The sequence below is a fragment of the Phocoena sinus genome, chromosome 2 (genome assembly GCF_008692025.1).
Source record: "Phocoena sinus isolate mPhoSin1 chromosome 2, mPhoSin1.pri, whole genome shotgun sequence".
NCBI classification, from domain to species: Eukaryota; Metazoa; Chordata; class Mammalia; order Artiodactyla; family Phocoenidae; genus Phocoena; species Phocoena sinus.
In genome coordinates, this window is record NC_045764.1 from 152,548,500 (window position 1) to 152,572,338 (window position 23,839).

Below are 23,839 nucleotides of genomic sequence, written 5' to 3' on the forward strand. Positions count from 1 at the left end.
TGTCGTGTTAGATATCCAGCCACTTTCTTTCTTGTTTTCTTTAGGTTTTAGGGTTCCAAATGTTGAAAGTCCCAATTTTCAAAGGGATATTATTGCAAATGACATGCAAGCTTTCATAGCTTGCTTTATAGGGCAAGGACCAGAATTCTCCAAGCTTTCTACAATTAAACTATAACTGTAATAAGTTGATTTTTTTCCCAAGATGAGTGAGTTCATGTTTGGCTAGGTCATTATCTTCAATACAGTTTGTATATGAGAAAGAAAAGAATTGTGAGTTCATGACTCAACTCTGATGCCCTCAAGAAAGAATAGTTTTTGAAGGAGTTATGAAATATGTCCAGGGGCTTACGGATTTCTCTTTTCAAGGAAGGTGACAGAATTGTGTAGATGGAGACACTGGAAAGCAACAGAGATGCCTGGGTCACCAACGTGAGAACAGGCAGTGTGACCATCCATTCAGGTGGCTGAATGACTACTAGTTGAAGTCGGCCAGCTAGCTATGTCAAACACACATGTGCAGACAGAAAAATCTCAGTCATGTGAATTTAGCATGTCTAATTTAGCGGCCTAATAACTAGCATCATTTTGAAATGATGATGAGCACAAATGGTATCGTAAGAGCTCAGCAATAAGTACAACACGATATGAAAATACCTCATTTCAGCTGGTGACAGACTCATGGCTATGGCTGACATCGCTGTGATTTGTTGCCCATGCTCTTAATGGAAGGAGGTGCTAAATCGGAGAAAGTAAAGACGTAATCTTTTCCCTATTCAAGGTCACAGAGCCGCAAAATTCTACTTATGGACTCTCCAGGGTCTGTGGGTCCAAGTCCAACAGTCCTTCTTTATTATTTGTTTTGAATTTTATTTTAATTTATTTTTTATACAGCAGGTTCTATTAGTTATTTATTTTATACATATTAGTGTATATATGTCAATCCCAATCTCCCAATTCATCCCACCACTACCACCCGCCCCCCGCTTCCCCCACTTGGTGTCTATACGTTTGTTCTCTACATCTGTGTCTCTATTTCTGCCTTGCAAACCGGCTCACCTGTACCATATTTCTAGATTCCACATATATGTGTTAATATACGATTTTTTTCTCTCTCTCTGACTTACTTCACTCTGTATGACAGTCTCTAGGTCCATCCACGTCACTACAAATGACCCAATTTCGTTCCTTTTCATGGCTGAGTAATGTTCCTTTGTATACATGTACCACATCTTCTTTATCCATTCGTCAAACAGCCCTTCTTTAGAGCAAGCCAGTGCATGTATCTCCTAACCCATCCACAAATGCCATAGACCACCCCCAGCCCTGCTCAGAAGGGCCCTTGTTAACTTAAACTGGTCTGAGAACACATGTATACAGTCAGCCCTCCATATCCACATCTTCGGATTTGACCTACTGCAGATCAAAAATATTCAGGAAAAGAATTCCAGAAAGTTCCCAAAAGCAAAACTTGAATTTGCTGTGTGCAGGCAGCTACTTGCACAGCATGTACGTTGTATCTACAGCTGTTTACATTGTGTTAGGCATTATAGGTGATCTAGAGATGATTTAGAGTATACAGGAGGATGTGCCTAGGTTATATGCAAATATTATGCCAGTTCATATAAGGGACTTGAGCATCCCTGGATTTGGTATCCGCAGGGGCTCCTAGAGCCAATCCCTCACAGATACCGAGGGATGACTGTATTTGAAAGCTATTCTCCTCATCTCTACCTCCACCCCATCCCCACTTCCTCAATTCATTTCCTCTCTCTCCTCCTTCCTCCCAATACCTCTGCCCTTTCTCTCTTCCCCGGCTTCTGTGGCTGTCTTCCACCCAGGTGTGTGTTCCTGCCAGACAATGGCGCCTTCTTTGTCAACTACGTGATCACGTCAGCTTTGATTGGCACAGGCATGGAGCTGTTGCGCCTGGGGTCACTCTTTCTGTACACCACCCGCCTCTTCTTCTCTAGGTCGGAGCCAGAGAGAGTCCACATCAGAATGGTGAGGGCCAGGCCCTTCCCTGAGCACAGCCCTCAGAGTTTCCCTTGGGTGGGTGTCAGGAAGGGGGCCTGTTAGAAGCACGGAGGGACCGGAGGTGGGAGGCATGGTGAGGTGGGGCGAGGTGCTTCTCGGCCACCAGGGTTGGAAGGGAGGTTGCCATCCCAGACAAGGAGCACAGAAGCAGCCAAGCCAAGTGGAGCAGGCCACCTGAGGAGGACCCCTGCCTTCTGCCCCAGAACCAGGCCATGGACTTCCAGTATGGGCGCGAGTACGCGTGGACGTTGAACGTCTTCAGCGTGGTGATGGCGTACAGCATCACCTGCCCCATCATTGTTCCTTTTGGTGAGTCATCCCTGAAACTCCCTGGGCACTGCACACCCTCGGACTGGGAGCCCCCCAGCATCCAGCTCCCTCCTAGATCAGGAGGGACAGCCTGTCGGAAGGGTGGGAGGGACCAGGTCAGAGCCAAGCCAGTCAGGGGTTGGGTGGCTGTTTACATAGGATGTTTGTTGACAGAATAGGTTCTAGGGGCTCAAGGGAAGCTGCCGGTCCCAGAGGTCAGCGCCATGGAGCTCCCACAGCCTGTTCTTGGCCCTTGCCACCCTGACAGACCTGAATCTAGCATCTCAGGCCTGGGTGGGGAGCCTTGGGACGGCCGCTGAGTGTGCGTCCATCTCCCGGCCCCCAGGGCTACTCTACCTGTGCATGAAGCACGTCACGGACCGCTATAACATGTACTACTCCTATGCACCCACCAAACTCAACGAGCAGATCCACGTGGCTGCCGTCCACCAGGCCGTCTTCGCACCACTCCTGGGTCTGCTCTGGATGCTCTTCTTCTCCATCCTGCGGTTAGGTAGGTACCCAGCCCGCCCCAGCATCCCGCCTCTGCCTGTTCCCCATGGCTCCGTCACCCCTCAGCAACAACTCTGGAGGAGCAGAAAAAGCCTGGGAAGAGCAAGGTGTTACTCGTGGAACAGGGCAAAGCCCAGTGCCTTCTCTAGGCCTTGAGGGCTCGTGTTAGAGTCCCGGCAGACCCTGGAAGCTAAGCGGAGGACCAGCGTGGTCCAAATCATATACATTTTGGTTTACAACTTTCAGGGCAAAGCCAAAGCAAAACAAACAAACAAACAAACAAAAAATCCTATTCCTTCATTCTAACTCAAGACTGGCAGGAAATAAAATATTAGCTATCAGGCTCCATTCGCGAGACATTCCCTCTGGGATCCTAGAAGATGCCTGGTCTTATGTGTTGTCAAAAACCTAGAGGAGGATTCAGAGCCTGCCCCAGCAGCCAGCTTGGCTACACAAAGCTGCTGACCCCACCCAGCTGAGCTCAGAGACACCCTCACAGAGAGAGGCCCCACAGGCCACAGACTGGAACCCCCCGGCTCTCTGCCCTCAGAGCCACCCGTGCCCTAGGCAGCAGTCTCTGCCAGCCCCTTCCCAGTCTCAGAAAAGGCTCATGCTGACCTCCCCGTCCTCCTTCTTCCCCCTACCCCACACTTGCCTTCCCTCAAGACACTTGACCTTAACCTTCTCAGTGGTGTGGAGAAGGGAAAGTCCATGTTTTTTCACTGCCTGTCACAGGGGTGTCAGGCAACATTCAGCTCATGGTTACTTATATGCATTGTCCATTTGTTGTCGCCCCCGAAGACTTTCCTGCCCCAGCAGACTTCATTTTTTTAATAATGCTTTTTTTCTAAGTATGAAGAACTACATGTTTATTATCAAAAATAGAGAAAATTGAAAGATCAAAATTTGAAAGACCTACCAGCTCCCCTACAGCCTCATGTCTACCGCTCCCACACCTCACTCTGTGCGTACGTTTTGGGGGACAGGGCAAAGTGGAGGGAGTTTATTGGCTTACTCTTACTTTACAAAATTGTGATATCTACTTTATACTATTCAGACTTGTATCCTGAGTTTCTTCACTGAACATTATGTTCTGAGCAATTTCTTGCATTATCAAAGTACTGTTGAGTACATGCCTTTTAACGTCTGCATGAAATTCTGTCACTTTTAGTCAGTTCTCCATAGTTGGGATATTGACGTTGTTTATCATTTTTTGCTTTTATAAAAACACAACAATAAACATCGTTATGCAATAACTTCTGACTGTAAAGACTGATTGTCAATATTCATGTAGTTAGAAAACTGCTACCATAAAAAAGTTACCAAACATCCCCAAACAAAAATTCTGAATTGCTTTTCCAGGCCGTTAGCACGCGTAACCGAGCACACTCACTCCAGAAGGGCTTACAAGGGCCAGACAGAGAGAGACAAATATCATATGATATCGCTTATATGTGGAATCTCAAAAAAAAAAAAAAAAGATAACAAATGAACACATCTACAAAGCAGAAACAGACTCACAGACTTAGAGAATGCACTTACGGTTACCAGGGCAGAAGGCGGGGAGGGATAGATTGGGAGTTTGGAATTGACATGTACACACGGCTATATTTAAAACAGATAACCAACAAGGACCCACTGTATAGCACAGGGAACGCTGCTCAATATCCTGTGATAACCTAAATGGGAAAAGAACTTGAAACAAGAATAGATACGTGTATATGTATAACTGAGTCACTTTGCTGTACACCTGAAACTAACACAGCATTGTTAATCAACTATACTCCAGTATAAAATTAAAAAAAAAAATTCTTTTAAAAAGGGCTTACAAGAAAAGGTGTTGGTCTGAGACTGACTGTAGTTTGGGGCAGTGGCATAAATGAGTGACTCAGAGATACTTCCCAGGGACCGTGAGGTGGAAGGTAACTGACATCAAGGAGGACGTTTATTGGGCAGCTAAGTGGATATTTAAGTCAATTAATTTTTTTTCATGGAATCCACTGGATGCCAAATCCTAAACTGGCCAAATAGCACAGAGGGTTGATGTCCCTGTGTCAGGCTCATTGATCAAGTTGTTAAGGGGAGAACTGGGCAGGGACATCTCTGGCCCAGGCTCCAAACTCCTACAGGGGTGCTGAGCTGGGCCCCAGGCATCTGTCAGCCCGGGCGGCATCTCAGCCGGCAACCCTGCCCACAGCTCTGGTCCTCAAGCGCCACGCCCATGCCTTTCCTTCTCCTTGCAGGGCCGCTACACGCCATCACCTTCTTTTCCCTCTCCACGCTTATCGTTTCCATGATACTGGCCTGCGTTGGCACTTTTCTGGGGAAGCTTCGGAAAGCGTCTGACTATGAGGTGAGTCGCCAGCCTGGCTTTCCTCCGCAGGTTCTCCCGGTCCCAGGGCACACAGCTCCTGGACGCCCACCCGAAGCAGCACGATGACGAGAGGCTCTTGCCTTCCTCTCTGATGACGTGATGTGCAGACTCAGTGCCGGGTGTACGTGCTGCATGTGTCCTTGCGCTGGCCCCGGAATCACGCCTCCCAGGGCAGGGAGATCCAGAAGACAGCTGTCCTCTCCTCTTCTCCCCTCTTTCATCTCCTCCGAACCACAGGCTGCTGGCCCATCCCTCCTACGATGTGAGCCTATTCAGCCACTGAGCCGCGAGGGCCGTTCCAAGGCACGGAGGCTTGAGAGAGAGGATGGAGTGGAGTGAAAGAGGGGGTGATAAAGGAGGATAACCTGGGGAAAGGAGTCAGTCATCTCACTTTTAAGAATCTCAGGATATTGAACTTGTCTGGAAGGGAGGCCTGGCTCCCTGGGCCCATGAGTCTTTCAGCTCTTTGCCAGTGGGGCCGAGCCAATTATTAGAGAAGGGATCTAATCCATGCCAACAGGACTGTGTGCTCTAGATCAGCACTTCCTAAAGTGGAGTGACCATAGAGGTGTACGGGAATGATTTCCAGTGGACTAAAACATTTTATATTTTTCATGGTCACACATTTATTTTTCTACTTAACCTTGCTTAAGGCAACTGACACAGGATTTCTGTTCATAAGAGCGAATTGTTTCCTTTTCAAATGAATTTAAATAAGAAAGAAAGTTGATTTAAAGTACTAGTTGATTTAAAGTACTAGTGCCTGCTGCCCTTTCTACCTGGACCCTCCTCCATCCCCTGGCCCGAGTCCACGCTAGTGAAGGACCAGAGCGAACGACGCCTCTGGCTCTGTCTTCCCAATACAGCGGGATCTGGGATCTGGTTACTCAAGGGTCCATTGTAGAGACAGAAGGTGACAGGGGACCTAACCCCTCATCTCATTACAGAGATAGAGGGGAAATTCTGGCAGGAGAAAAGGTATTATGGAAGTCAAGACTTCTCCCAGAGTCAAAGCAGTCTCATCTTTGAACCGCAGCCTCCACTCTGCTTACTCTCTCCCACTGTGGTCCTTGCGAATGGAATATTTCAGAAGCGTCTCCCCAGCTTCCCAGTATACTCTCTGTCCCCCTGGGCTTCAGCCCTGCCAGCTGGACTGCGGGTCTGGAAAAATAGAAGATGAGTTGAGTTTAAGGGGAGCAGCAGGCCCCTTAAGCCTGAGTTTAAGGTCCAGGCTTCTCTGGACGTGGGGAGGGCGGGGGCACCCCGTGACCCTCCTTGTCTCTTCCGCCGCTGCAGCCCGAGGAGGAGATGGAGACCGTGTTTGACCTGGAGCCCAGCAGCACCTCCTCCACACCAACTTCCCTTGTGAGTCAGTGCCTTCGCCCTGGGACGTGTCGGAGGCGGGTGCTTGCAGGGGTGGGCTACTCCAGCAGCATTGCGGGGATACCAGCAGTTAGTGGCCACCCTGGGTACTGGGGAGGAGCCGGGCGTCCCTGGACCCCCTTCTCTGATGCAGCAGGACTTGGCCCAGGTCAGATTGCTGCCGTGGCCCTGGCTGAAGAGCCTTCAGAAAGATAGAAGATCCTGGATTTACTCCAGGACATTCTCTAGAAGGAGCTCAGAGAGGACAAGAACAGTCAGGGCGAACCCAGCCACAGGGAGCTCAGTCGTGTAGACGCAGGGCCGTGCTGGGGCTCAGCCTCAGGACCGAAGTCTGCCTCCAAGGGCACAGGGGCCAGGCAGAGTGGCGCAGATAGAGCCGCAGCGAGCTATTGGAAGTCTGCACCGCATGGTAAGGCAGGGGCCGCGCCGGATGAGTGAGTCCGTCAGCTTGTGAAGAGACGAGGCCGGACTCAGAGTGCAGGGGGTCCAGCAGGCTGGGCGTTGGCTCCCACACTGTGGCTCAGCCTGGAGGGGCGTGAGCGCTCTCCCGCAGCCCGGCCACAAGTGTGGCTGCAGGGCCACTGATGCATGCACTGAGCAGGGTACCGGGTCAGCCCGTGCCCCGATGCCAGGGTGCCTTGGGGAGCACTGAAGAAGGGTACCAGCCAGCCTGGGCACTCAGGGAAGGCTTCCCGGAGGAGGGAACATCTAATCCGACCCCAGGAATGGGAGAGTAGGGGTTACCAGGTGGAAGAGTGTGTGGGGGAAGAGCATTCAAGGAAGAGGATCAGCCTGTGCAAAGACCCCGAAGAGAGAATCTGGAGCACCAGGGAACCTAAGACAGTTGGTGCAAGCGCAGAGTGGGCGGCAGGGACCGGTGCGAGGGGAGGCCCTTTAGTCATGGCAGCGTTGGGTGAAAGCTCACAGACGCAACAGTGGGCGGATGTGCCCACGCCAGGTGCATAGAACTACAGGTCTGCCTCACTCTGAAACGAACCCTACAGATAGGGCCCGATGAGCTCTGGGAGGTGGCAGGCAAGGAGGAGCTCCAGTACCAGAGAGACAACAAAGGTTTCGAAGCAGGAAAGTCTCTCTTCACATAGCATCTCCCCTGGGGCCCTTCCAAGATGACCCCTCTGGAATATTGTAAGCAATCGGTTATTGAAACCTTACAAACTAGACGCTTCACCATTCTCGCTCTTGATCTTTATGATAAACCTGCACAGTAGGGGGTTTTTATCCTCATTTTACAGATGGGGAAACTGAGACTCACAGAGGTGAATTAGTTTAGACCCTAGAGCACCACTATGCAAGGAAGTGGCGGAGCAAGGTTTGAACCAGGTCTGTCAGACTCTAGAGTTTGAGCTTTAAAAAAAAAATTACTGGAATTGATTTTTTAAAAATCTTTCATTATTATAACAGAGGGGTCTGAGCGTTGTAGATAATTATGGGGAAAAAACAGAGAAGCAAAAATAAGAAAATTTAAAGTCCATGTTTCTACCACCTAGAGATGACCACTGATACCTTAATGTATATTTTTTCAGATATATAGATATTTTTTAAATGACATAATACTGTACACTATTTTATAACCTGCATTTTAAGTTAACAATCTCTGTCTTTCTACATATATGCATTTTTACCTCTTCAAATACCCAGTCATATTCAACTTGCCCTACATGTTCCAGAAATATCTTTTTCAGCTTGTCCAGACCAAGATCCAATCCAGTCTCTGTGCTAGATTAACCTGGCACCTGTGCATGTCCCTTTTATTTTAGCACCGTCTCTGTTTTATGACTTGTTGGAGAGACCAAGCCAGGAGTCCTGCAGAATGTCCCAACTTCTGGCTTTTTCTGGCTGTTTCTTCATGGTATCTTACAGGAGGTTACACTATCTCTTGTATTTCCTGAAAACTAGAAGTTAGATCCACAGGCTTGATAGATTCAAGTTCGACACTAGGGGCTAGATAGAACACATTACAGGCAGTGCTGTGAGTCACACCAGGCAATATATAATATCCCATTTATTGCCGTTAATGATGCTGAAGTGACTCCCTGATTCAGGGATGACTGCTGGCTTCTTCCATTGTTCAGTTACCATTTTTCCCCTAGGACCCAAAAGTCACCTATGGGGTTTATTTTGGCCTTATGAAAATACCTCAGTTCTTCTGTAGAAAGAGTGTTCTCTCATCAACTAGGGCTGTTTAGTTTCACTGAAATAAATTCCCACAGGAAAGGTTTAATTCTACCCAATAATTACCTATTTTCAAAATAAGGAGTTGGTTTAAAGTCCCTTCAAAGGGTGACAAACAGCTCTGACCCTAGTACTTCTTGTATTTTTCTGGTCTGCTGCCATCCCAGGCATTCCTGGGCCCATGCCTGGATTTCACAGGTCACATGACCAAGACCTCAGCTAGCAGCCTCAGTTTCAAATCCTGGCCAACCAATGACACAGCCCGAGGGAGTTGGATGCACCTCTGAAGCTGTGTTGGAAAATGCGCTAGCTCAGGAATGGGGGGGTCCCTCCAGACCCCAGTGTAAGGGAGACTCATGTCATCGCCCACTGGGTTCAGCCTGACCTGGAACCAAGAACGAATGGCACGTGTGCTGAACAAAGAGTAGACTAGGAAACTCACACTAACCAGCCCGGGGAGCACGTAGATGCTCGATAAATGATCGAGAGCAGCTGGGCAGGCGGGATGGCCAGGACTTGGGCTGCGGGGGAGGAAGGGAGGAGCCACGGCTTAGAGGGGCAGAGGCTCTGCGTGTAAAGCGTGAGGGGGAAGCGTGTGCCCAGGGCCTTGCCCCAGATGTGACCTCACCCCATCTCCCCTCTCTGTCCCGAGCAGCTGTATGTGGCCACCGTGCTGCAAGAGCCGGAGATGAACCTGACCCCAGCCCCCTCCCCAGCCCGGCACACCTACGGCACCATGAACGGACAGCCGGAAGAGGGAGAAGAGGAGAGTGGTGTGAGGGGCTTTGCAAGGGAGCTGGACTCGGCCCAGTTCCAGGAAGGGCTGGAACTGGAGGGCCAGAGCCAGTACCACTGACCAGGACCCAAGGCCTCCACCTGGCGACGCCAGCCGGGAGTGGCGGCCAGGGGAGAGCCCAGCAGGGGGAGGCAAGGAGGGTGGCCTGGACCGCCGCCCCACTACCCCCTGCAGACTTTGGGAAGGCCCCAACGGAGCCCCGGCTATCTGTCGGCCACGTGGAGGCCCCGACCTGCTGACCAGCTAGAACGGGAGATGACAGGCAGTGTCGAGGGACCCCAGGATGGGATGGAGGATACCGGCGAGCACCATGTCTTGGGAGCAGGGGCTGGAGCCCTGAGCACAGAGACTGAAGGCTGGGGGACTTCCTGGGGTCATGGTGGAGAAGGTTCGCATCAGGGAAGAGGCAGGAGGAAGCCCACTGAAGACTCTCTGGGGTCTTCGCCACCCTTCCACCAGCTGCCCTGCCCAAGGAGCTTCTGCTGCTGTCCTACCCTAACCCTCACTCCCAGCCCACTCCTCTCCTGCAGTCTGAGGAAGCAAAGGTATGTATGCTGGGCCTCGCCAGCAAGACACAGACGGCCACCTCCTCCGGGTTTCCCTGCACGGGGATCTGTAAAGAGAAAGTCTCTGCACCCACCCGCAGGAAGGGGCAGCTGAGACCATAGACTTAAAGGAGGCGACTGAGCCCCTTCCTATTCCTCTGCCCCTCATCAGATGTCCCCAGGAGCAGCAGGGTAGAGAGCCTTCTCCTTTCTATTCCTGCAGGAGTAGCTGGGATGTGGTCACGCAGGGCTCATTAAATGGGACCTGTGTGCATTTTGATGAAGGCTGCTGGTTACTGTAAGGTGGGCGGGGCAGAGGCAGAATTCATGGAAGGAGGTCTTCTCCCAAAAAGCTGAGTGATGAGAAACCCGATATACCTCCCCAAGCCCCGGGGCCTAATGAGAGGACCCCCAAGGTCGAGGTTGTGGCCACTGAGAACTGCTCCGGCCGCATACCCACCTGAGTGCCTAGGCCCCCAGGGTGACCGAAGTGGGGGGTAGCTGAGGGTGAGAAGCCCTTGCTGAAAACTGAAGGCACTGGCCTCTCCCCGGCCTCCGAGCAGGACCCTTCCTCTCCTCTCGGGGCCGCCCTGCGCTCTGCACTGAAGAGCAGTCCAGTGGCCTCCAGTGTGGTCCTGGCTCAGACACTGCGGATGCCCTGAGGGGGATTGAGGGGCGCAGGCGGGAGCTGCGTCCTCCACGGACAGGCAGAGTAAGGCTGCCCTCCCGGGGCGGCCCCCCCACGAGGCCTGGAGGAGCCGAATCCTGAGTGGGAACGACGCTGGTGCCACCACTGCTGCAGGCCGGGGGTGTGCAGGCCTCTGGGGACAGGCCCCCATCAGGACCACCAGGCAGCCAGCTGGGGAGACACGAAGAAGGGCTGGCCAGGGCCTGGGTGCGCCAGAATGAACCAAGTCAAATGGGATCTGCACGCTCTAGAGCTCTCCTGAGCGCCCTCCTCCAAAGATCTGGGCCCCTGCAGCCAACCTACTGAAGGTGGGCGTCCAGGTTCACCTCACCTGGGTGTTTCCCACCGGCTGCCGGGCACACACGTGCTCCTGAGCCCAGATCACCTGAGCCTCACTTCTGCTCCACCCGTGCCCACATCCTGGCTCCAGAAGCTCCAAGCTTGACCCCAGAGGAGAAATAGCACTTGAGGGGCAAATACTGCTCTCCCCCGAGAGCTCAGCCCAGACCTTGGCGTGAGGGATCTTTCCAGAGAGCCTGGCTCATCTGGGAGAAGGCTGTCTCTCCTCGTCCAGGTAGGAATAAGGAGGAAATACCCAGCTGGTCCCTCGTAAACCCAGGCCCCGCAGGGCTATCTCCCCCAAGCATTTCACCAGCCAACAGGGGGAAGTGGTCCTTTCCAGGACAGTCCAGCACGGAGCCCTGCCCACCATGGGGAGGTGGCAGCTCCAGGCCCTGCCCCACGCCCAGGTGTGTGGCGAGGGCCATCCTGCCAGAAGCTGGCCTGAGGGCTCTCCTTCACTTGGCACTACTTGCTGGCATCCGCCCCGGCCTCCGCAGCCCCTGCGGGACTGTTCCTGCTGCTTGTCTCGTCTCCCACTGCCCTGCTGGCAGCCTGTGGAAGCTACATATGGAAAGGTCCCAGCAGATGCTATGGCAGCATGGCTGGGGCTTCCCCCTCTGAATCTGGGTCAAGTGCAGTCTGGTTCTGAGAGAAGACGGTTAGGATGTTGGGAAAGTTGCTGCATCTACTGGCTTCTCTACTCTTCCCGGAGACCCTGGCCACAGCCGCTCGACCTCCCGTGGTCACTGCTGTGGGTGTGGGCGTACTTTGGCTCCTTACACGCCACATCCAGGCCCTCCTCAAGCATCTCCCCTCCAACCTGCTCTCTCGGCCCACACGCTTCTCACCCACGGGCCTCCACCTACCACCATCCACCCCATCCCACTGCCCACTTCCCAGCCGCCCCTGCCCCATCTGTTCCCCCAAGCCCCGCCTCTCAGACCTGATCCTCTCTGGAGGGGACTGCCTCGGGGGACCAGGTATTGCCTAGAGCCTTTGAGAAATGCCCCTCCGGGGGCCTAGGGCAGCTCCATGCTTGCCTGCTTCTTCCTCAGACACTTCTGGAAGCAAAGTGCCTATCAGCAGCATTGCATCCTCTGGGGACCCCGGTGGGGAGTGTGGACTTGCCTTGGCCATCACCACTAAAGCAATGTGTCAGAACGCCGAACCTTCTTGTTACTAACGCTATGACCGTGCCTTGAATAAACAAGTCCTCCCAACCTCTGCTGGCCTGTGCCTCTGCATCTGAACCAGCCCAGCGGGGCTTTCCCTCCATCCAGAAGGAGCCAGAGCTCCCTGAGGTGGCCAGGCTGGAGCACCACATCTTGCTTTGTGGCTTTGGCCCCTGGGGCCAGAGCTGCCACTCTGGGACCCTTGACCCCTGAGGCCTTCCCTGGCCCCTGTCCTCACGGGGGAAGGCCTGGCAAATGCTACCTCATCTGCTGGAGAAACAGGAAGTGAATCTGCCTCTTTCCACTGTGGATGCTCTGAGAGTCCCCTGAGCAGTAGGGGAGAACTTTCCGGTTCATGAGCTACCCAGGAAGCCACCAGGGCAGCCTTTCCTGGGCAGCAGAAGCCCTGGGGTGAGTGCTGGGCCCTGAGAGTGGGCCCCCGGCCAGATGAGCAGCCGGACTGGACAAGACGAAGATTTCAGGTGGGAGCCCCCAGGGAGCAGCAGGCTGGGCCCAGGTCTGCACCAGCCTCCACTAGCAGCACGAGGGCAGGGGGAGGTCAGGGAGAGGTTGGGCATTAGGCGGGTATGTGGGGCTGTCACAGCAGGCCTGCACAGGAGAAGAAAACCCTCTAGCAAAGGGTAGTTATGTCTGCTGTCACACCTGTGGCAAGGTGGGTAAATTCCCTGCCCTGGGGGACGTGTACTGGCCCTTCCTCTAGCTAGCTCGCTGACCCTAGGCTGGTCACCTCATCCTGAAAGCAGGAGGACGGGAGGCTGACCACTCTGTCTCATTACTGAATAGAGCAGATTCAGCCGCAGGGACAGAGGGAACAGGGTGTGGAGGGGGGCTTCCTCCACCGCCGCTCCCTGTGAGGACAGAGGCCACTCTCGGGGCACAGTGCCCAAGGAATGCTCCTGAGCCCCCCTCGCTGGACCTTCTCCTCAAGCTTCCATAGTCCACCCATGAGCAAGGGCTCAAAGCCCCCCATGGTGTGAACCTGGGCAGGGGGCCAGGGCCCATCCCCTTGACCCCTCTCCCCTCAAAGCAATTATCTTCCAAGTTGAGTCAGATGAAACCCACAAGAGATGCTTCAGTGGAGAAAGGAGTAGGAAGACCACCCTGGCCGGGTGGGAGGGGCTAGGTCCTGCTGCCTGGGAATGGGGATCAGGGGGTTAAGGAGGTGGGGAGTGGGCAGATGGCCAAGAGGGAGGCCTGGTGCCAGGGAGGTCCAGGATGCCAGCTCCATGGGGCTCCGCCCAAGAGGGCATTGGTGCACCAGACTGAGCGCCAGGTTGGGCTCTGTGGGACTGGGGAGGAAGCAGAAGGGCCCTGGGCTCCAGGAGGCTGTGCCTGGAGGCCAAGCTTGGGGCAGCTCCCCGCCACCCTCCCAAAGCCGTCATGCTCGGGAAGCTCCATGCTGGAAGACTCTGGGTTTCTGAGCTCACTCTGTGAAGGGCCCGGGGAAGCGTGGTGGAGCCTGGCTTACGGGAAGACAGTTCACAGGTGTTTTCAACAGAGGCTGTTTTTTGAACATCTGAGGTCCCACCTTGACAACCAGCAGCCCAGCATCTCTGAAGCTTCAAGTGCTGGGTCTCTAGCCCAGCTGCAAATTGGAGTATTCTGGGAGATTTTAAACATCCAGGCCCCCTCCGTGAACGAGCCAGAGTTACTGGGGAGGGGCCCGGACATTTCTATTTTACGAAACCCCCCCGGTGACTCTGGTGTGTAGGAGGGTTGAGTGAGCAAGGCTCTCGTGGAGCCGTAAGGAACCATCCCAGCCTCACGGCCCTGGAACTGGGCAAGCTGCTCTCAGCACCTCACACAGCCTCTCACCTCGGGGAGGGGGTGGCCCTGTAGCTTGTGCGTAGTTACAAATCCATAGGCTGGGAAACCTCTCCTCCCTTCACTCTGCCTCCGGAGAGCTCAGAAGGCAGGTGCCTGGTAGGTAAAGATTAGGCCCAAACAAGCATTTTCCTTTGGGCTTACAAGCAGTTAATGCCCAGCGTGGGCACAACTTCTGTTGTAATCATCTTAGTTTGCATTAAGTACTACTGTTGGGCCAGAGACACACACACCAGCTTCAGGGGTCACTTCTGCCTGTCTGGTCACCTGCAGCAATGGTTTGAAGCCTCTCCTCTTCTATCCAAACATAGAGCCCAAAGTAGCTTTCCTGACAGCCTTCCCATGTGGAATGCAATAGATTATAAGTACAGTAAACAAATTTACATAGTGGGAGGTCAGGATAGGTGCTTTGAAGAAAAAATAAAGCAGGATGGGGGGGGCTGTCTAGAGATGGGGAGGATGGGGGACGAGCTCTGTGGGAACGCGACATGAGACACGTGAGCCAGTGGAGGCTGCATGAAGGGAGTGGGGACTAAATGCGGGCCTGAGGACCAGCGAGGAGGCCAGAGTGGCCAGAGCAGAGTGAGCGAGGGGAAGAGAGGAAGGAGGCGAGGTCTGAGGGGACCATGGGGCTCTGTGGGCTAAGCTACTGGAGGGTTCTGAGCAGGGCAGAGACATGATCTCCTTACTAGCCACTGGGTGGGGACAAGACGGAAGCAGAAAGCCCCGCTGGGGACTCAAGGCATCCAGGGGGCGACAGTACAGTAGCTCAGCCAAGGACAGGGCAGTGAAAGAGGAGACAGGTAGTGAAATTCGGAATAGGGCCTGGGGATCCCTGGATAGATTCGATGGGGGGGTCTGAGAGAAAGCAAGGAGGTAAGGATGACTCCTAGTTCTTCAGCCTAAACAACTGGGTAAGCTGGTTTACCAAAGCAGAGAACGCTGGGAAGGAGCAGTTCTGGGAAAAAGACCTAGTGTTCCGTTTTGGTTGTGTACGTCTGAGATGGTGCCTTGTGTGGACGTTGGGCAGGTGGCTGGATACAGAGTCTGGAGTAAGGGCGAGTTGGGCTGGAGGTGTAAACTCCAGAGTCATCAGCATCCGGATGGTGTTGAAAGAATGGGACTGGCTGCGACCTCTACAGGCGCAAGCGTAGGTCGGAGAGAGATGGGAAGGAAAATCTGCAAGGGAGACTGAAAAGGAGTGGCAGAGGGGAAGGAGGGAAACCAGGAAAGCCTGGTGTCCCGGAAGCCAAGGGAAGAAAGGGACTCAAAGGGGAAGGGGGACCCCAGCTCTAATCACACTTGACAACAAATACGGGGCAGAGAGGAATGAGCTCAAAGACGCCACCGAGAAGCAAAAGGCAAGTCAAATGCTGGACATGCCACTGAACAAATAAGCAGGTTTCACCCACAGATCAATAGCCTGGGGGAGGAGGCGAGAGGCTGGTAGAGAATGGGAGGTTTAGGAGACGCAACCAGATACAGTGTGTGGCCCTTGATTGCATCTTGAATTGAACAAACCAGCTGCAGAAAGACATCTTTGAGATACCAGGGAAATTTGAACATGAATTGGGTGTTCTTAGGTGATGTTGAGGAGATAACTGTTCATCTTGGTAGGTATGTTGATAGCATGAGTTAAAAGGTAAAAAAAAAATCAGCTAGAAATTCATGTGGAAGACGTTACGAGTGAAAGAACATGATGTCTGGGATTAGCTTTGAAACTGTCCAGCAAAAGAAAAGGGCAGGGGGAGGTCTTGAGTTGCTTCACTGCTGATTCTGGGTGAAGGGTACATGGAGATCTGTTAGGCTCTGACTTTTGTGTATGTTAACACGTCTCCATGCTAAAAAGTTTAAAGATAGAAGAAGGGGTGATCAACACTTCCGGTGCTGCTGAGCAGAAGAGGAAGACGAACACGGAGACGCGGCCCCTGAGTTTGGCAGGATAGAGACTGTTGGTGACCTTGACGGTAAGATTGGTGGGTGGATGAAAGCCTGGTTGAAATGGGTTACCATCCTCTCACAGGAGTGAGGACGTGAGAACGGCGAGGAAAGACAACTCTTCTGAAGAGTTTTGCTATCAAAGGAAGTAAAGAAATAGGGTGGTAGCTGAAGAGGGAAAAGGGCAGTGAGGGAGGGGAGGTTCTTTGTGTAGAACGCGAGATATGGGCTGATGGAATGAGGAGAAGAGAGAGAGGATTCCAGGGTTGAGACCTGGAATGGAGGAGGAAGGAACTACCCGCCCCGCGCACACACACACACACACACACACACACACACACACACGCACATACATGCAGACATGCACAAGTGGAAGAGAGGCCTTCAAGAGAGGTGAAAGCACCCATGCTTAGGATGGCTTAAGACACATCAGAGGAGGCTGTTTGGCCTCTCCAGAGGCAGGTCACCCCAGTCTCCTGGGTGGCTGTCAAACATTCAGGAGCCCTAGGCCAGGCTTGGCCGCCAGATCCTGAGCCGCTGTTTGGTCACACAGCAGAGGAGGCCTCCTCACTGGAGCCTGTGTGGGCACAAGAAAAAGATACTTTTGATGCCCCAGTGGGAAAAGCACTCCTAACACGCTCCAGACCCAACATCTGCAGTCCCACAGCCTGGCAGGCCTGGACCCCTGAGCGCAACAAAAATGAGGCCCCAGCTGGAGCTAGGCAGGCTCTGCTGGTGCCAGTGGCATTGGTCTGGGCTGAGAAAACCGGACCTCGGGGTGTGGGTAGCTGGCCTGGGTGCAGTCCCTCCAGCCATTCACAGCCCAGCTCCAGGACCCCACCCCTAGGAGGCCAGGAGTACATGGCGGGTTAAGCCCAAGCCTGCTTGGAGGAAGCCCACTCTTAAAGTCACTCGCTCCCCGTGCCCCTGGCTATGTCTCTACCGTTGTCTGCATGTTCCTCATAACCACACACCCACACACACACTCACACTCACACCTGCTCTTCAACTCCAATGTGCACCCCGGGTTATCACGTTTAGTCTCCTTAAAAAGACCTCCCTGGGATTGGCACATACCTCTGCCAAGAGGATCTAGAAACTTTCCTCGGAAACACTGCAAGATTTGGTGCTGCTGTCCTGGCACCTAATCCATTCAATCCCGGGCCTCACCTTGTCCACCAGTAGGTGGGCTCCCAGACCCCTGAGCAGTGAACTGCTTCAGACTCTGGACTAGTGTGGGTATATGTTGTAACAAACCAACCCCCAAATGTACAATGGCACAAACACAGTAGAAGTTTATGTCTCTTTCCTGTAAAATTCAAAATCGGTGAGCCCCTGCTCTACATACTGGAGAAGTACTTGGACCCTGCAAGGCACTTCCGATTAGTGGGTGCTCTCCTCCAAGCAGTGATTCAGGGACCCAGCTCCTTCCACCTGTGACTCTGCCACGTTCAATGCGTGGCCCTCAAGGTCACTGTGAGGTCTGCATCAAGCTGGTGGAAGGATGACAGAGCACAGAGGGGCATGCAGGAGTTTGTGGGGACCAGGTCTGGAAGTGGTATACATGTCCACACATTCCATTGGCCAGAACTCAGTCACATGTCCCACCTAAATACAAGGGACGCTGGGAAATGTAGTCCAGTTGTGTACCCTGCCAGTCAGTTTCCACCACAGACCCCTGGCTCCATCTCGGCCACTGGCTTCCCCACACCTTTTCCTACTTTTCCACCCACTCTGGCCTTGGCCCTGCTGAACCCATCCTCCCACCCTGTCCTACATCCACCACCCTGCATCTTCATCTGGCCACAAGCCAACACCAAAGAAAAGACCAGTCCCAGCGGGTCAGAGGGGCACACAAAATAGGTTTATTTCTCATAAGTTTATACAACCACAGCACACAGCAGAAGATAAAAGTGGAGACAGCTCGGGGTGAGAGGGCAGGGGGCCTCTCCTGCAGCTTTGTCTTCTATCCATCCAGCTAACTACAGGCACACAGCAGGTATTAAATACGGGGATCTGTGGACCTGCCATCAGTATGGGCAGAGGCAGAAAGGGTGGTGAGGGAAATGAGACACAGGGTCTGACGGGGTCCGGCGTGACCAAGAGCCGCTGGGAGTCAGGTCTCTTGGGAATGAAGCCCTCCTCCTTCCTTGCCCTTCCGCAGCCTCGCCCCACCCTGGCTGGCTGGCTGGTTCTTACAGAGCGATAATAGGGGAGCTCCCACCAGACACTACAAAAGAAAAACTACTCTGTCGGGTGGCATGGGAGTGGGCCCCCAAGACGCAGATAAGCCCCATCATGGAGCCAGGTCTCCCTTCCTCAGCAGCTCTCCTGGCCCCCTGCTCCTGCTGCCCGTGATTCCACCATGAAGGCTGAAGCTATCCCACCTCTTTCCTTGTGAAAAGCAAACACCCCTGGGAGAGAAAAGCACTGAAGGCAGGCAAGCTGGGAAGGTGCCCGAAGCTCAGCCACGCCACTGCCCCGCTTGGCCCAAGCTCGCCTGGGAAGGCAGGGTGACAGAAGAGCCCATTCCCTCAAAGCCCCATACCCTCTGGATCCATGCCACCTCTGCTACCAAAACGCTGCTCCTCCTCCTGGAAGAAGAGGGGAGGCCGCAGAGGAAAGAAGGCCGGCAGGGAGGAAGCTACTGGAAATTCAAGGAAATCCGAAGGCCCCTTTCTAAGGAAAAGCCACCCTGTCTGCAGTTGGGGGTGAGGGAGACTGAGACGCAGTCCTGCTCCATCACCTCTCTGGCAAGGCCAAGGGGACAAGGACCATGATGCAGGGAGGCCTAGGAGAGCCTGGGCTACAATGGACACAGACCAACAGGTAGACACAGACCGTCAGGGGCCACCAGGCGGAGGCCGCTGGGCAGGGCTGCCTCTTAATCGCCATCCCAGCCACGACTCATGGCCTGTACCACGGCTCCGTAGAGCTGGCTCCAGGCAGCCCGCATGGCTGGTGTGAAGGCAGGGCCCAGGCACTTCTCCAGCATGTAGAGCAGGGACTCACCCACCGTCTGCAGAGGCAAGGGGCACCTGTCATTCCCAAAGGCGGGAAGGCGTGCCCTCATTCCACAGGTGAGAAAACTGAGGCTTGGGGCTGGTAAGGACTCCTGGGCTTTTCTTCTCTCCTGCACGGGGGTCCATGCTTCCTGAGCGGGATTCTGCCCCAATCCTTGTGTACACCTTAAAGGTGAGGCTTTAAAGTGAACAAAGCATTTCACTCCACTCCCAGCCTCACAACCACCCCATGAGTGGAGCCGAGGGACCTCCAGCTCAGACCAAGCAAAGTCATTGCCTCCAGGCCTGTTTCCTCCTCTGCAAGACAGCAGTCATGATGTTAAGAGTCCAGGCTCTGCAACCTGAGATGAACCTGAGTTCACTTTCTGACTCTACTACTTACGAGCTGTGTGACCTTGAGCAAGTTAGGTAACCTCTCTGAGCCTCAGATGCTTCATCAGTACAACAGGGAATGTAAGACTTGCAACTCCTCAGATTGTTGGGATGATGAAATGAGATCATCTGTGAAAAGCTCTTAGCACAGCATCTACACACAGTAAGTCTTCAATAGTAACGGTTCTCATGTTTTATTAGTAATTATAAAATACAGTTTATTTATTCCACAAATAGTTACTGAATATGCACTAAATACCAGATACTGTGCTAGTGCTGGGGATGGAGAAGATGACAAGACAAACTCAGTGCCTTCCTCAAGGTGCGTACGTCTGGCAAGGTGACTGTGTGGTAGGCTGTCAGGTCAGGGTCCCCAGTGAGCCACACCTCAAGGATTCACACCCTTGACACTGGGCTCATCCATGTGACTGGCTTTGGCCAATGGGACATTAGCAAGAGTGATGCATGCTGAGGCTGGCTTGTCCTCTTGAAACACTCCCTCTCGGAACTCAGGTGCCACTCTGTAAAGAATCTCAGCTAGACTATTAAGCAATAAGAGGCCACACGAAGAGAGATCCCAAAGGATGACAGGCCATCTTGGACATTCCAGCCCCAGCTGAGCTCCCAGCTGAATGCAGTGCACGCGTGGCTCCAGCCACAGCACGTGGAACAGAAGAACCGCTCAACTGAGCCCAGAGAAATCAGAAATCATTGTTTTAAGCCAGGTTGTTCTGGGATGGTTTTATACACAGCCATATAAAACTGAGCAGACCAGCTAATCCCAAAGGCTCCTTCACTTCCTATGGTTCTAAGGGAAACCATACCAGAGAAGAAAAATTGGAGGCTCAGAGAGGTCAAGGCAGTGCCAGGGTCACACAGCAAGTACATAACAATGCATGCCCCAGCCCTGGTCATCTGAGGGTATAGGAGTGGGAAGGATGAACAGGTGCATAGGAGAGGCCTGGGAGAGAGTGGTGGCCTCAGGCCAGGAGCTTTGGAGAGAGAAAGAGCCCCTTTACCCACCGAGAAGGAGCTGAGCTTCACACCCACTGCCCGGTGCTTCCTGCCCAGGCTGGCAAGGTACTCCTCCAGCGAGGACAGGTCCTCCACGTTGGTCACCGCAGCATCGATCACGAGCATCACCTGCCAAGGCCAAGGTGGTGGTGAAAGAGAGACCAGAGCAACTCCCCATCCCCACTCACAACTGTAATCCAGAACCTGGGGGTCCCAACCAGAAGGAAAAGAGGACCCTCAGTTTTCCAGTATCAGAGACGAAAGGCAGCCTGTGTCTGCATACAGTAGGCGCTCAACATATGGTGGCCAAACTACTAATGTTACACCATGGAGGAAGCTGCTCTCTTCTGAGGGGCTCAAAGCCCTAAACACACCTGCTGGACAGTGTTGTCCTCCTGGGACGAGGGGACACAGAGGCCCCGTGAGAGTCGCCAGCCTCTAAGAAAACCCCAGCTTGGTTTTCACAGGCAGATGGCCCCTGATGGATCAGCGCCAACGCCACCTACAGGAGCCAGGGGACAAGGCCAAGGGCAAATGGCAGAGCTGGGAGCAGCTGGCTGAGAACAGGGCGGGGGAGAAGGCTGACTCGGGTGCCCCAAACTCTGCCCAGCTCAGCGCAAAGGGAAAGGGGCAGATGCCTCTGACAGGAGGGAGCAGAAGGAGGGGCTAAGACCAGGGCTGGGGCAGGAAACGAAGTAACTCTCCCGACTTCCTCGTTCCCTCCGAGGAAGGTGCTCCGCCCACCCCTCACCTTCCTGATGTGGTCCAGGAACTCAGGGGAAGAGAGGCAGTCCTCTGGGCTGGAGAACTGGCGGCAGTTGTACTGGAAGAGGGGCAGCAGGTCCGGCTCCAGGTCAAACAACCTGTGGGTGGAGGCCCGGTGTCAGCCCTGGGGTGTTGCCCCTGTAGGCTCCGTGCGCCCTGGCTGCCCAGCAGCAGGAGAGGGTGGGCAGAGCCTTGGCTGTGAACTACAGCACACCCTCCAACCTAGCATGCACCCCTTGGCCAGCTTTGCCGGTGCCCCTCTCTCACCTCTTCCACAACCTGGAAGTGGCATCCTGGAAAAAACAATGTGTCCCCAGGCCTCTCATATGACCTGGCATAGGGTAGCCCCTCCATAAACCATTGAGGGGTGTGGACTGGGACAGGAAAGGGTTCTCAAACAGGAAGCCTGGAGTCCATGGTGGAGAAAAGAAAACCTCTCTCTCTCCCTATCTCCCCCTCTCTCCCCACCCACCCCCCTCTCTGCCTCTATCCCTCTCCCTCCCTCCCATTCTTGGGTCAGAACCTCCCAATGTCATCATGCCCAAGGGGGCGTGGGCCAGCAATGATAATTAGAGTATATAGAACCCCTTACACTTACTGAGAATTGAGTACTTTACACGTGGTTAACTCATGTATTCCTCACAATCCTAAACACTGGGTGTAACTGTTATCCCAAGTTTATAGAGGAGGAAACGGAAGCCCAGAGAGGTTAAGTAACTTGCCTAAGGTCACACAGCTTAGGAGTAGCAGAGCCACAGAGGGTGCCTGAGAAAACAGTGGGTTTGGGGAAAGCTGGGAGGCACAAGCAGAAGCTCTCAGCCACATCTGGGAAAGCCACTGGAGTTTTGTGTAACTCTGCAAATTTATTCCCTTTTTGTTTGGGGGAGGTTTTGCAAAAGCCTCTTCAGAAGTTCTGGGCTGGCTTAGGGAGCCAAGGCTTCTGAAAAACCATGGTGAGGTAGCATTGCCTCTTTGGTGATGGCAGAGGGGTTACCTAGATACCCTCAAGCTGAGGTTGAAGACTGGCCTCCCCTTCCCCTTTGGGGTCTGCACACCCCCTTACCCCTCTCTTTAGTGGTGAGAATTGGGCATCTGTCATCCCTTCCCTGGCAGTCCTCTGGTCCTAGCCCAGTCCTTTCCTCAGAAAGGTTTATTCTTCTGTTGGTTGCTGGAAGCTCACACTTCTGGGGCCCAGACCCTGTGCTCTGCAGGCCAGGCGCCCAGTACACCCTCCCCACACAAGCCTTCGGGACACCCCAGTCTACCCGTATGGGCAGCAGTGGGCATCCCTGCAGTCACCACCCAAGAAAAGACCACTCAGGAGGCACACAGCCAGGGAGGGGGTGCAGCGTGGGGACCGGAGCCCGCTGGCCCAAGTGTAAGGAGGTCCGCAGGAGCGGACCTTGCCGGCACCCAGAGAGCCCCATAGAGAGCGGGGCGTGCTGTCTCGCAAGACGGGCCACCGCCGCGGGAAGAGCAGCAGGGGCCGCGCCATCCGTCGCCCTGCACCGCTCCTCTGGCGCACATCTGGAGGCGCCCCAGCGCCCCAGCAGCGGGCTAGTTTCCCTCCTCTGGCGCCAGCTCAGCCGCCTCGAACCCATTCCTGGCGAGGCACCCCAGTACCCGCACCCCGGGGGCGCTCGGGCCGCCCTCACCTGGCGAACAGGACGGTGCCATGCTCCAGCGGGCTGCGGCTCACCTCCCGCCAGCTCTGCCGGATCAGCTCGGGCTCCGGGCGCTCCATGCTCGCCCGGGGACGCGGGGCGCTAGGCTGGGACCCTCGGGGCGCGGGCACCGTCACCGCACGTGCCGCGCCATCTCCGTGGCGACGCGGCCGGTCGGCACCTCCTACGGCCCCCGCGCCTCGGCCGGGCGGGGTCCTGCAACCGCTCCCTCCCCGCCCAGGTGGAGGAGCCCCCGCCGGGCCGGCCCCGCTGGCGCTTCCGGGGACCCCGCTCCGGCCGCTGCGCCCTGCACCCCACGGCTCCGAGAGCGCCCCGCCCCGCGCCGCCCGGGCTGGGGCGCTTTAAAGCAACCGCGCCCCCGCCCTCCTCTCGTCCGTAAGGACGCGCATCTCTGGGCAACTGGCTCCGGCCGGGGATGACCCGGTGGCCTGGGAAACGACCGGGCTTCAGAGCTTTGCAGAAATCGTCGAGCCTCTTGGGACCTCGGTTTCTCATCTGGTGACACTCCCTAGTTAGGGCAAGGAGTTCAATTTGATCGTCTTAGGTAAGCTCTGCGAGAGCCACCTCTCCAAGAGCCCCACTCAAACACTGCTTGGAGGCATCTGATCCCTTGGTACAGGGTCCCCTTCCGGGCCAGAGAATGCCAGGGCGCCTACCTGTGTGACAAGGCGGAAGCCAGGGAAGGGGGGGAGGAGGTCTGCCCTAGTTCTGGGTATGACTGAGGCACCCCGTGACATTTGGGAACCACCAGGACTCTCAGCTTTAGGGACAGGGCCAAGACCACAGCCATTTCCAGCCAGGCCTGGGTTTTCTTGAGAAATCTGTCAGCTGCCATCTTTAGAAATTTG

General features: G+C 54.4%; 2 protein-coding genes across 9 annotated transcripts in view; one reads left to right on the top strand and one right to left on the bottom strand.

Annotated features, from left to right (window-relative positions):
- The window catches only part of TMEM63C (transmembrane protein 63C), a 72,091-nt gene extending 59,690 nt beyond the window's left edge, over window positions 1-12,401 (top strand). For 4 of the 6 annotated variants that reach the window (XM_032621570.1, XM_032621571.1, XM_032621572.1 and 1 more), the window contains 6 exons: window positions 1,839-2,001; window positions 2,238-2,343; window positions 2,690-2,857; window positions 5,100-5,209; window positions 6,527-6,595; window positions 9,462-12,401. In XM_032621570.1, coding sequence (XP_032477461.1) covers window positions 1,839-2,001; window positions 2,238-2,343; window positions 2,690-2,857; window positions 5,100-5,209; window positions 6,527-6,595; window positions 9,462-9,662 — 817 coding nt within the window. In that variant the 3' untranslated portion in view covers window positions 9,663-12,401. Of the gene's footprint in view, window positions 1-1,838; window positions 2,002-2,140; window positions 2,344-2,689; window positions 2,858-5,099; window positions 5,210-6,526; window positions 6,596-9,461 lie in introns of all 6 variants that reach the window. The other 2 variants (XM_032621576.1, XM_032621575.1) reach the window with 2 other exon arrangements.
- A 145-nt stretch (window positions 12,402-12,546) lies between these two features.
- On the bottom strand, window positions 12,547-23,373 carry NGB (neuroglobin). 3 transcript variants are annotated; one of them, XM_032621585.1, is made up of 4 exons: window positions 22,962-23,373; window positions 21,293-21,404; window positions 20,551-20,670; window positions 12,547-16,709 (listed from the first exon to the last, which is right to left on the bottom strand). In XM_032621585.1, the coding sequence occupies exons 1-4, from the start codon at window positions 23,048-23,050 to the stop codon at window positions 16,620-16,622; spliced, it is 411 nt and encodes a 136-aa protein (XP_032477476.1). In that variant the 5' UTR covers window positions 23,051-23,373; the 3' UTR covers window positions 12,547-16,619. The 3 variants fall into 3 exon arrangements, with proteins under 3 accessions (XP_032477476.1, XP_032477475.1, XP_032477473.1); XM_032621584.1 differs by lacking the exon at window positions 12,547-16,709 and adding an exon at window positions 17,975-19,151; XM_032621582.1 differs by lacking the exon at window positions 12,547-16,709 and having other exon boundaries at window positions 19,159-20,670.
- Window positions 23,374-23,839: the final 466 nt, after the last annotated feature.